At 38.4% G+C, this 13,522-nt stretch overlaps 1 protein-coding gene across 1 annotated transcript in view; it reads left to right on the top strand.

Annotated features, from left to right (window-relative positions):
- Positions 1–13,094, top strand: part of LOC128212024 (uncharacterized) — a 29,579-nt gene extending 16,485 nt beyond the window's left edge. Inside the window, exons 15-27 of the mRNA XM_052917240.1 lie at positions 347–491; positions 786–946; positions 1,262–1,411; positions 2,734–2,861; positions 3,012–3,233; positions 4,667–4,817; positions 5,159–5,278; positions 5,685–5,827; positions 6,908–7,013; positions 7,241–7,366; positions 8,649–8,791; positions 9,859–10,068; positions 10,696–13,094. Coding sequence (XP_052773200.1) covers positions 347–491; positions 786–946; positions 1,262–1,411; positions 2,734–2,861; positions 3,012–3,233; positions 4,667–4,817; positions 5,159–5,278; positions 5,685–5,827; positions 6,908–7,013; positions 7,241–7,366; positions 8,649–8,791; positions 9,859–10,068; positions 10,696–10,810 — 1,920 coding nt within the window. The 3' untranslated portion in view covers positions 10,811–13,094. The remainder of the gene's footprint in view (positions 1–346; positions 492–785; positions 947–1,261; positions 1,412–2,733; positions 2,862–3,011; positions 3,234–4,666; positions 4,818–5,158; positions 5,279–5,684; positions 5,828–6,907; positions 7,014–7,240; positions 7,367–8,648; positions 8,792–9,858; positions 10,069–10,695) is intronic.
- Positions 13,095–13,522: the final 428 nt, after the last annotated feature.

Here is a 13,522-nt window from a genome sequence, read left to right as displayed (position 1 = left end):
AAGAAAGTTGTTTTAAATAAGGTCAATATATGTATTTTGGAAATTCTTTATTTTTTTTTCATGAAACTCAAGAGATAATAAAATTAGGTAAGTGACTTAAGTTAGGAAATGACTTTAGAAGTTTTAGGAATACAGTTCCTGAATAGTATTAATAATCTAAGCTTATTAAAATTGCGGGTTTTTTTTCTCACAAATCGCTTGCTCAAAATTGAGATAATACTGAAAATAGTTAGCAAGAGTTACACCGTCGAACAATAACGATGCATGGCAGCTTGTTTTAAGAAGGCATAATTTCTTTCACAATATGTTTCTTACTTGACATTTCCTTTCAATTTTATAACGTCAGGTTGATGTCACTGAAAAGTTGTGCAAAACGGCTACAGAGATCGCGGCCAAGAAGGTTAAGACATATGAGGAGCTGTATGACAAAAACAAGGACAGACTTACTTCCGCGCCGTCTGATGATGCTATTAACGACGCTAGGGACGCTGGTGAGTGTTGATTTCCTAGATGTCCTGTACACTCGAACCCCGATGGCTCGAACTCGCTTGGCTCAATTTTCTCGTTGGCTCGAACTGGTCAGCATTCCCGTTTGGCTCGAATTTTCAGGGGATCGAGTTATTTTTGTCTGGGAGTTACAGCCGACGGGGTTCGACTGTACACAAATATAGCAGGTCAGACACGTCCATGAATTTAAACCTGCATATGTTTCAATGTTGCGTAAACTAATGATTTCTTATCTGTATATATGATAGAAGTACATTAAGACTGATCTTTTTACAAAGTTCCGACGGTTGCGTCTAACGCACGGGAGATCGCGCGCCTTGTTCGGGTGCGGCCGGACCCTTGTGGCACCCTGGAACGCTATGACCTTCATATCCGGGGGAACATCACCAGTCTCCGTGATAAGATAGAAAGGGCGAGGCTGCTAGCCGCTTCGATGCAGGTAACCTAAAGTGTTATTTTCAGCATACCATTGTCATTCCGTCGGTTCTTAAAACTGCTCAAGATTTTCCTAACGCTGATTAAACGATGGTGGCTTTAGAATACAGTCAAAACCAGCTAAATCGTCATAACCTCCGTAAAATCTTCGAGAAAACGAGCATTCGATTTAACCGAAACATATAAATTGTATATTTAAACCGAAAAAAGTTCGATATATCCAGAACATCGAGATAACGCAAGTCGACATAGCAAGTTTCCACTATGTTCCAATGATCATTGTCTTATTTACTTATTTCGTGCTTTATTATTTCGCTAGTTGTCAGTGGAGGTGCCGACGGAGCGGCAAGTGGTGGCAAAAGTGGATGTCCAGGCCGTGGCAGGATCGCTGCTCACAGACCGTGTTCAGCTGCATTTCCGGCCGTCACAGGACACCGGACACCTGTTTACCGTCGATTACAACGACACGGTAAAGAAATACACTTCTGCTTTCTTTTATAGTCATTTGTAACAACTTACCAAAGAGCGTCGTCAAAATATCGTAAGATAAAAAATTCAGTTGATTATTATTTATACAGTGTGTGTATACCACGTGATAAATGCGTCATAAAATGCTACGTCGGTAGGCAATATTTTGCTTCGAATGAAGACTTTAAACAAAGATAACTTTACTATTTGTTAACCGTTTTAAATGAAACATAGCGAAGTCTATGCCGCTTACAGATCCCCGCCTTCGGTCTTTTACCAGAGTTTGATTGAGAGTTTAGTTTCTTAAAAAACTTCGACCAACTGTTTCACAATACGGCCGTCTGACGGAGTACTGTCAAAGCGTTATTTTGGAAACAGGTTTGTCGAAGTGTTTGATGAAACTAATGACCTTATCAAACTTCTTTAATAGAACGAAGGCGGGGCTCTTTAAGCGGCATAGACTGCCCTTTGCTTTATCTTTATCTTACGTTATGATACGCTGGGGTGCCGAGGATGTGGTATTTAGTGAGTGGCGGAAATCAAAATACTAGGCTTTTTACTTGTAGTATCTTTACTCAGTCTTTTTAAGTCTAACAACGCGTCTTTGATTTAAAACGTATCTTTTAACGACCAAGCATATTTGTTTCGAAAATAACATAAGCAAGATACGTTCATTGATACTATTGCGTATTTAATCATGCATATAGGATGGCCAGTCGTGTGATTAATGAAGGCTTGACGTTTTGTTTTAAATTTAGCAAACTTGCATCTATTTTTTATTATAATCAAACGTCATATTGCTTCGTCGGAAGAAGTCATTGTATCTATGAGAGTGTTTATAAAATAATTATATCGGCGATCAATATTATTTGAAACAATTTATACTTTTATTGTATTTGGTATTTACTGGTCAAAGAGCAGCCAATAAATACTTGATCATGTGCATGTGACTTTGCGGGTGAGAGTGGTGCAGTGGAACAGGTGTAAACCCTCAACCAAGAGTTTTCGGGTTTAATCCCAACCAAGAACAATGTTTGGTTGGCTTTTATACAATATATTTGTTTCAGCTTTTGTCGCTATCAAGCCAAAGAAATAAGTACATACAGTAGTGTATGTGGGTTACAACCAGCCGCCCCGTAAGCTCAGTTGCTTAGAGAGCCGTGTTAGTGTTGCGGTGGTCGTGGGTTCGAGCCCCGTACCACGCGCACTTTTCCTCCCAGGTTTACTTTACTGGTGGCAGCGGGCGGCTGGTCCTAACCCACACTCACTACAAAACTTTAAATGACTTATCTGTTATATTAAATAATTTCTCTTTTCCTGTAGGGCTCTGTCGAGATATCCTTGAAAAGCGGCCGTCCGTCCGTCACACAGACATTGAACGGCGATGATACTTCCGTTTCCGCTGACACAAGCCTCCAAACAGATTCCTGGTACACCTTACTAATCGAAAGGTAACGTAAAATAATGGTTAAATAATTGGGGTATTCACGTACTTCTTTTCAACAGCTTTTTGAAGTTACGATTGTTCATGAAAACAACAACAGTTTTTAGTTCTTTTGAGACACTTTATAATGAAGTTATATTTCTAATATTTTCTGCAGATTCGCCAACACCCATACCCTGTCTCTAACCAACACTAGCGGTTCGTCCGCCCGTCTGTCCGTCAAGGGCACACAGCCATTTTTGCTACAGGACACAGCCCGCCCAACCCACGTGACAATCGGAGGGGAAGAGACGGCGGGTGGCTGTATAGGAGGGCTCACGGTTAACGGGCGGGTGACCAGCCTAGGGGAAGTGCTGTCGAGGTCATGTCCATCTAACATGTAAGTACTCACATGCACTTGATTATATTTCTTATATCATGTTTTTGGTCCTAAGATGCGTAGTGCATGTATGTGAAACGGACGTTCTCATTTTTTATAGACTTTGAACGAGTCATGGTTTGTTTGTGAAATATTTGAAAATTGTTATAATAGTTACGGTTTAGTCGCCATGGCCATAGCCGTTTTGCTTATTCGAAGCATGCTTAAATATTTCAGAATGATGCACGTTTTGAGTACATGATCTTGTAAAATATTTTCATAAAATGGCTACCTCAAGATACGTTGTGTTCAATTTTGAACGACAATCAACTCATCTACATATTTGTGTGTTTTTTTATATTTGGAACTCTCTATTTTATTTCCCCCAATAACACAACGTCGAATAATCCCAAACAGTGAAGGATATAGAAATAAATGGTAATTTTACTCCTAAACCCCATACCAAGTATCATTGCATTCATATGCAGGGTTTTCTAAGATCCCGATCTTTCCTTTTTGCTGGACAGAGGAGGGTACGACCGCTACGCGTCCTCAAGGAGTGTAAATACCTCGATGCAATCTTTGTACGCATACTCTTCCAAGACTCCTCTATCTGTCCGTGCTACTGGTCATTGTAGGGTACGGCCGTTACTGGCTGAGTGTATCGCTACATTCTTAGTACGTACAGGGTTTTCAAATGCCACATTTTTCGGTGCTACTGTATGATGGAGGGTACGGCCGCTACTCTCTGGGATAATTCCAACATCCTTTGTACATACACAATTTCCATCATCTATGTCTAGTCGTGCATCTGGAAAGTGTCGGTTACGACTATTGCTCTCATGGTTAATTCCTAAATTGTTTGTTCATACAGATTTTCCAAGCCCCCGATCTGTCCTGGCTACTGGACAGTGGAGGACTCTCTGGATTAATTCTTTGACTATTTGTACATTCAGGGTTTTTCAAGACCCTGATCTATCAGTGCTACTGGACAGTGGAGGACTCTCTGGATTAATTCTTTGACTATTTGTACATTCAGGGTTTTTCAAGACCCTGATCTATCAGTGCTACTGGACAGTGGAGGACTCTCTGGATTAATTCTTTGACTATTTGTACATTCAGGGTTTTTCAAGACCCTGATCTATCAGTGCTACTGGACAGTGGAGGACTCTCTGGATTAATTCTTTGACTATTTGTACATTCAGGGTTTTTCAAGACCCTGATCTATCAGTGCTACTGGACAGTGGAGGACTCTCTAGATTAATTCTTTGACTATTTGTACATTCAGGGTTTTTCAAGACCCTGATCTATCAGTGCTACTGGACAGTGGAGGACTCTCTGGATTAATTCTTTGACTATTTGTACATTCAGGGTTTTTCAAGACCCTGATCTATCAGTGCTACTGGACAGTGGAGGACTCTCTGGATTAATTCTGTGACTATTTGTACATTCAGGGTTTTTCAAGACCCTGATCTATCAGTGCTACTGGACGGTGGAGGGTACGGCCGTTACTCGCTGGACAGACACCGGTCAATCAGGGAGCTAGAGGTCACCTTTACCCCTCTCTCAGATGGCGCCGTGTTCAGTCTTGGCTCCAGATATCTGGTACGTATTAACTGCTAAGATCATACTTTTTAATCAAACCGGTAGTAATGTTACCATAGTGCATGATAAAATTAGCAATGAAGATTGTGAAATTGAATCTCAGTCTGAACATTAATTTGTTCATAATAAATGCATGGAACAGTGGCACATATAACATGTCATATAATATCATTTCAGTTAATATGTTATTTTGGACAAGTTTTGCATACGGGCCATTTCATACATACTGCTAAATCCACTGCTTTTCTACATGGAAGGTTACGTCACCTGATCACCATTACAGTAATCCTTAACATGCTTAATACCTTTAATGGTCTGTATATGTTTTTTTATGTTTGCAGCGAACTAAAATGGCGGCTATAGTCTCCGCCGGGCGGTTGCACGTGTATCTTGAACAGAATACCATGAAGACGTCCCTGGCAACGAAACATAAAATCCTCGGAGAAAAACTGACATTGTCGGTAAATATAAGCAGTTGTATATATTTATGACACTAATTCTTTATCATTTGAGAACAATCAGAACTCTACAGATGGTGGTCTATGTCTGCCACACGCTGGGCCCATATTCATTATCGTTTGATTCTGAGTTCAGTATTTGACTCTGCCATTGTTTTTAATTCGTTCCCTCTAATTACCAAGAAAAAAAATAGCCACTGTCAATTTTCCAAGTTTTTATTCTCGAAGTATGCATTAAATAGATGCAAATATTGATTTTAGTGCAAAATTATTGCTCTTTTCTATGGCGCCGGTAATTTAGAAACTTGATTTAGAAACTAAAATAGTTAAATTTTGTTCCTGCTATCTAAGCTACAGAAGTTACACTTGATCAAAAGGAAAATCAACTACAATATTTTCTCTTTGCCAGCTGAGAACAGACGCGAGACGGGACAGTCTCATTCAAGTTAATGGTGCATCAGATGTATTTGATGACGTCACGGACGCACGCTTCGATATTCTGTCTAACCATAGGAATGGCTTAGTTGTGGGAAGCATGCTTACCAACATAAGGTAGGCTTTTAGTGAGGTTTATGTAATAGTAAGATGGCATGAAGTAAAATTTTAATGATAACGAATGGGCGGAGTGAGCGAATACTACTTCATTGGCTTACACATTGTTAGCGCAAAATCTGACGCAGAGAGTGTGTATCGGATGAGTGGCAGTAGGCGGGCCTTTAAACACCCGCGAAATGTGAAATTCTTAACCATTAACCCTATTACTTAATGATTACCTTCCTGCAATTTCATCGGCTAGAAAAGTAGGTTGTATTCAAAGGGCATTACATGTACGTGGGAAGACGGGGACTACGTTTTGAATGTTACGTCATCAATCCATGTGTGCAACCATGTAAGTGATGTCATCATGACGCAAGGAGTCACGTGTGTGAGATATTATGGCACGGATTAAAGACCTGTGATACCATGAAGCAAATGTTTAAATCGAATACCAGTGTGTTCATAGACGGATTAGACATACACAATTATGTTTTAAATTAACAAACAATGTTTGCTCTAGGTTTTCTGTGTATAGGAACAATTACAATGTGTTTCTATGTGATGCATTGATCCGAAAGTTGCTATGTATTCTCTGCTTCTATATAGAGTCATACCCGATACCTTATTCTTAACACATGAGTATGCACCAGCCAATTGTAACCACGCCCCTGACCGCCCCCAGGTCCATAGAATAGCGGGGAAATTGACTTTTGGTCCAGCCAAGCCCGTGTAATGCAGGGACAAACTGCTGGTAAAATCCCCGCCAAATGCCCCCGCACCCAAGGGACCCTTGGTATTCCAAGCTATTTTTTGGCGCGAAGACAAAACCACCGCATTCACCCGGCACTGCGGGGCCACCTGGAAGGTGAAAACACGGCACATTTTCCCGGCTATTCCAGGTATACCCCGGACCTGGGAGACTTCAATTAACCGGTGCATTATAAGTATCTCCCACGGAGTGAATGATATATCTGGCGGTGCCGGATTGCAAGGTAATTTACGGAAACTAGGTTTATCGAGTTTCCATAAGATATCCGAGCCGAGGGTTTAGGTATATCTTTTTTCCACTCTGACCAATGGTATATTTTTTTACAGCTCTATGTCCGGCTGTGTCGCTGCTGTGAAGGTGAACGGTGCTGATGTTGAGCTACAGAGGCTAGAGGGTGCGAGAGGTGTTAAGTTCGGATCATGCCAACAGTCTGTGAGTAGTGAAATAAACCTTCGAATAATAATTATGTTATTTTTATATCCCATTTTTTTATTGTTAATAAGGATATTTGATGTTGATAAAAAAAAATGTTTGGTAAATGCTGTTTAATACAAATTCACATTTTAAATCATTTTATGTAATTAATTTACACAGAATTGGTATAAAAAATACCGAAGAAAGAATGAAACTAATACTGACAATTTAAACACAATTTCCAGGAATGCGTTTCGTTTACGTCATCGAGCCGTCCGTTAGAGATGAGTGACGTCGAAGACGGGGACCGGGTATTCCTGTCAGTGCACGCAGATGCTCTTGGGCAGGTTTTGGAGTACAATAAAACCGGGGTATGTATGAGGCTTAAGATAAAACTCAACTGTAATTGAATTAATAAATGATGGGAGTGCTAAGACAAAGTTTAAAAAGAGATTTCTTAAACCAGCCACAGTATTCAATATCGTTCTTATCCCTGTCCCTAGACATTCCATTCAGTCCATTGGTCAGTTATGCTTACAGTCCAATCAAAACACTTAGATTCTAATATTAAAGTGAAGCCTAAGGTGGTTATAGAAAACAACCGTCTCCGTGGCCTTGTGGTTAAGCGTCCGCTTACGGAGCGGGATGTCGTGGGTTCGATCCCAGGCCGCGTCATACCGAAAGACGTTAAAAGCTGGTACAAGTAGCCCGTGCCTGGCGCTTGGCATTTAAAGGGTAGTGCTTGGGAAAGTGGTATACTCAGTACTGGTTCAACCCAGGAAAGTTGTATCCCGTGTATCGGTGCTTTACACCGAGCACGTTAAAGAACCAAGAGGTCTCTTCGCAGAGAGCTAGGGTATCGCACCCGGATTTCTTGTATCTCACTCTGTTTCTTCAAGTCTTCCAATGCCTGGATTTGACTGCGAGTTGCTGTCACTTCTATCTCATGTCACTTATGGCATTTAAACACAATTTAAGTCGTGATGGCGTCACGGCGGGGTCAAGCCATAATGCAGCCAATGGGCGCGGGCAGACCTTGATAAACTCAAATAAACAAACAAACAAACAAGTTATAGAAAACAGCCCCAGTTTTAACCACAAGTGAACTAGGATTTCACTCCGAAGTGGGAGACCATTTATTAAATGCTTCGCGGTGGTATATAGAGAGTTATCAGTGAAATAAAATTTATATTTCACTGTTTTAAACAGTGAAAAATCATTTTGATATTTTATTGTGTTGAAATTATAGTTCCAAATCCAACGTCAGCGCACACAAGGCATATCCACAATTTCAATGACGTCATTTTCGATATTTTCATCATTTTGCATGCTTATATATATATAAGTTCATCCCAACTTTTTTTCTGAATGTCCCTTTAAACAGATCATCGACATACAGTCGAAACCCGTTAGCTCGATATCGCTTGGCGCGATTTCCTCGTTGGCTCGAACTTGATGAAAAAGACCGATTTTTATTACTCTTTGGTAAGCAATCTCGCTTGGCTCGATATTCGCGAGGCTCGAAGTAATTTGACCGGCCCCTGAATATGGAGCCAACGGGTTTCGACAGTATTGTTTATTCTTGTTATAGACAGTGAGAAAACATTGTTTAAGAAACGCTGTTTTAAAAGTATTACATTTTTCTTGATATAGAAAGTAAGTATTGCGGTAATCCTCGGAGCGGACGGCGAGGTCACGATCACAGAGAGTCTGAATAAAGAGGAATCGAAAAGAACATTTGATAGCGACAACCTCTACCACACAATTAGTGTTATGGACAGTCCGGACGATAAAGAGTAAGTCATCTTTCTGCAAAATGTGCTTGTTCATAAACATAAGACACTCGATCCATGTTGAATAAATGATACCTTATTTCTTAACATGAATTTACACAGATACCAACTCGGTTTAGATGGGGTTTTTTATTCCCTGAAAAAGCCCCGTTGGCGCAAACTCCAAGGAACCGGCGAAAATACCTCTAATTTCGGAAAGTTCGAGCCAAGCGCAAATGCTTAGCTTTAGTATAAAGAAAGCGGTCCTTTACATCTAGTTCGAGCCAACAAGGATTTCGAGCCAAGCGAGTTCGTGCCCATGTTCGACTGTATTATTAAACTTTACCAAACGAAATAAAACTACTCAAGAGCTTAACGCTTATAAGAATCGTACAGCCCTTACCCGGATTTCTTAACCTCTTAATATTATCCCCAACTCGGGGAATATATAAACACGTGTTAAAGCTGCACTCTCACAACTTAACCCTTAAGCTGCTGATAGCGATTTTAAAGGCTTTGCAAACAGCTTGGAACCAGACCAGACGCCGAGTAACAGGTTCCAAGCTGTTTGCCACTCAGTCAATATATCCCCAAAGTTTTAAGTAAATTGAAAGAAATTTAGAATAAACCAGACGACATTTTTGAGCAGACGACAATTTACCCAGCATGCAAAGGGTTAACAGTTTTGACTTTTGTGTTACATTTTGTCTCAGAATAAGCGGATTTTGGCATCAATGCCTTCAATTCAGTCATATAAGAAAACTCACAAAAGAACATATCTCAATTGTTTGGAAGACAGTTCATTTTTCTGAAAGCGTTAGTAACGCTTTTAGCCAGAAAACATAAAATTTCGAGCGTAAATATGAAACTCTGCGATCTGATCTTATGTCAGTAAACTAATATAAATTGTTTCCAGCCATAAACGCGATAATTGGCTCATCCCCAGACAAAAAATAAAAAAAGTTGTCAAAACGATCAATCTGTGAGAGTGCAGCTTTAAGGATGACTCTCATTTTGTAAAGCAATTTGCAGAGCATGTTCAGCATGTTGACGATTACGTACAAAACATAATGATCTTACTTTTAACCTAGGGTGAAGGTCACAGTTGCAAGAAAAACATTCGAGTTCAGCTATAAGGAAAATGGTGGTGGGGGAGGGGGATGGGGGTGGGGAGGGAAGGAGGAAGACGCTGAAGATGATGTGGAGGAGGAGGATGAGGAGGCAGGGTACGATATCACGTTGGGTGGAAACCCCGATAAACCTTTTGTGGGGGACCTCCTGGAACTTATCATTGGTGACACGTGAGTATTAATATGTGACATGGAAATGTTTTTTGTCCAATGAAATTTGACTGTCCGATGTTACAGCCATTGCTATAATGCACAATTTCATGGTATATGTACACTGGCGTTGTTAGTAATATTCTGACCAAATTGTCAAATTGTCCGATACTTAAGTTTTTGTCAGCAAATCCGTTCCTAATTAGGAAAAAGGATGATATAACTCATGCTATATCTTTGTTATTGTTTTTTCCCCAACTGCAGCCTTATGTATATATCTGCGTTATTGTTTTCTTGGTTTGTTCAAATATAACCAAAATGTTTATTCCAACAACAACTATTACCTTTATTGCATATAAGGTAAATAAATCGCAAAACTCTGATTGGTTTATCCAATATGACTTCTAACCAATCATATCGTTTGAATGCTCAAACTCGACTGTAGATAGTCTGTAGATGCCTTATCAAAGTTTTATACAATTTGCCGCTCAATTCAATTCAATACGTTATTGCCTCCAATAATGAAGCTATGTGAATAGGAATATACATGGATCACGTGGAAAACACATACAAAAGTAATTGATGAAACAAACAGTTGTATTCAAGCGATTCGCACAATGTTTTAAATGTTACTATGTTTTGATTCAGTTCTTTGAAACTCCGAGACTTCCTCTCTTCCAACAAGCTGCACAGATGCTCAAGAAAAGTTCCAAAAAGTGTTACAGAGGAACCAATCCAGATAAAACCCCGTGTATGTGGATAAGGAAAAAGAGCTCTGGTCCATATTTTAGAGAAACATGTCCAGATAAAACGCCGTGTATGTGAATAAGGAACCTTTGATATATATTTTTTGACGAACCAGTCTAGAGTAAATGACGTGTATGTGAATAAGGAACCTCTGATCTATAGTTTGAGAAACCAGTCCAGATAAAACGTCGAGTATGTAATAAGAAACCTTTGGTCTATATTTTGGCGAACCAGTCAAGCTAAAACTCCGTGTATGTGAACAAGGAACCTCTGATCAATATTTTAGAGGAACCAGTCCAGATAAACGCTAGTGTACTTCGATAAGAAACCTTTGATCTATATGTTAGAGGAACCAGTCCATATACAACCCCGTGCAAGTGGATTAGTAACATCTGATCCATATCTTAAGTACATGTATGTACAATTACAACAAGCAATTAAAAGAAATTTATTTCTGATCAGATTGGAACTATAATTTTCTACTATATTTGTTGAAATTTTTATTGGAGGTTTGCTATTTTGTTATTCCAATGCGTTTTCTTTAAGCCAAAACCTTTGTAAATATCAATAATAAATAATTCTTTGTGTATTATATTTCTCTAAATTATTTAATCTAAAAAATGTTTTTTTGTGTTTTTTTTTTTAATCTAACACGTGATGTACTTGAGCGTCTTCTTTCATCTGCATGTATAAAATATTTATATACCCGTATATGTGCATGCACCTGGCCCTAATTTCTTAAAACATCTAAAGTCCCTTATAAGATAAGCCTTCTATTGTTGTTTACCTATAATTTGCGTAATATTAACATTCTTAAGAGATCTTGAACTATAAAAAGAAATTATCTTTATGACAATCAGGATTATTTTATTCAGTTAATCGAGATAAAGTAAGTAACTTGGCTTAAATGAAAAAAGCTTTTTATTTTTGTTACGCTTAAAAACTTTCGAGGCATTTAAGCCAGCAGAGTTGATAATCAAACGATTTAATCTGTTTTCATCAGGGAATACATGTATTTTATACTGAAGATTGTGAGCTCAAATCTTGTTGAATTCTACATTACTCATTACCATTTGGTTTCAAGTGCTTTGCTTTGCTTTTATTGTCCATTAAAAATAATATTGACGTATCTATTTATATCCTATCTACATTTGACCTTTCTTGTATAGGAAACGTATGTGTGCTTGTATTTTTTGTGTGCATTCTACTGGTTGATTTTGAGTCAGTAAATCAATTCTACGGCTTTTTTGTTGATATAAAATTAACCAAAGCATGTTTCAAAGTGCCCTGTCTCAAAATGATTAAACGTGTATTTTAGATTTGCACCACCAGTCATATGTGTAATTGTTTGTACTTTTTGTCATGTAAATGTTCATGAAAATAGAGATAGGTCTCAATAATTCGCTATTTAGCTTTTATCAGTTATGTTTTGCGTGTGTTGATGTATTTGTTTCTTAATGACACATCTGTCACTATATAATGACGCCATTATTTCCCCCAGTCATTCATGTGCTGTGCCTTCAGAATCATTTAATATGATTTAGTGTTCGAAATTATTTTTTGTTCAACGGGACGGCAGTATTTTAAAATATGCCATAAAAGCAGACGTCCGCCGTTATTGATTTTAATCAGGTGAATCAGTACATTGAAACAGATGCTTAGCAAGAAACTAAACATAATTTCAAACACTCAGCTGCTTTAAGAGTTATAAGTTTGCAATTTCAAGAATACAATGCGACACATTTAGCATTTAATTTTGGAAAATACATTACTTATAACCTTTTACCACATTAGTTTTATTGGAATGTAATCCTGCTTTGGTGCCATATGAACTGTACAGAATTTAGTGAAAAATAATCAAAAATATAGTTTCGCAAAATAGTTTAGGTTAAATGACACTAAATTATTTACAGGTCATATGACACCAAAGCAGGAGTATATTCCCATCAAACAACTGTGGGTGTTGACATTTGCTGTTTCTGCTAGACATGATGTCAATGAAACATTCCCAACCAAACCGAGACTTTTGTTTTTGAACGTTGCCCGTAATTTGTGGTCCGGAGGGACGCCTCTTTCAGAATTTTAATCAATAACAACCTCACGTCGAAATTGCCTTTTGTAATACGTTCGATAATACTTTTTGAAATAGGTTTTTCAGAAATTGTTTAAAAGGTGCATATATATCCATAATATTTGCTTCCTGTCTCTAAAACTGTACTGTATATTAAATATATTTTATTTTACAGTACTTTTGTTGCGCTTTTATGCTAATAACTCAATAAAATACAACATTAAACAAATATTTTGTGATTCGTTTTTTTGTTCATACATCTACCAGCTCCATACCAGATTTTTGTAGTACAGTACTGGTTTGTTAATTTTGATATAAATAGAAAAAGTCGAACACGACTCGGAACGGATAAGACTCTAGATCATGTGGTAGGAAATCAAGAGACATATCATAGCCCTGCGTAGTCAATAAAGTAGGGGTCACGCCAGTCCAACTCTTTTGAGCGGATGATATTGAATAGCAGCAATGAATGAAGAATCTTTACGGGGACTGATTTAATGTATCAATAAAGTAGGGGTCGCCCAAGTCCAGCTTTTTTATTAATGTTAATCATGTGAGTTGTAACACGACGGTGATCTTGATAACATCCTCATATTTGGCGGGAACCAATGAAAATGCAATGGTCAGTTAGTCTTTTCATTAAATATTTTGCTATAT

This window comes from Mya arenaria, chromosome 12 (genome assembly GCF_026914265.1).
Source record: "Mya arenaria isolate MELC-2E11 chromosome 12, ASM2691426v1".
Taxonomy (NCBI): Eukaryota; Metazoa; Mollusca; class Bivalvia; order Myida; family Myidae; genus Mya; species Mya arenaria.
This window is presented reverse-complemented; position numbering and strand designations above follow the sequence as displayed.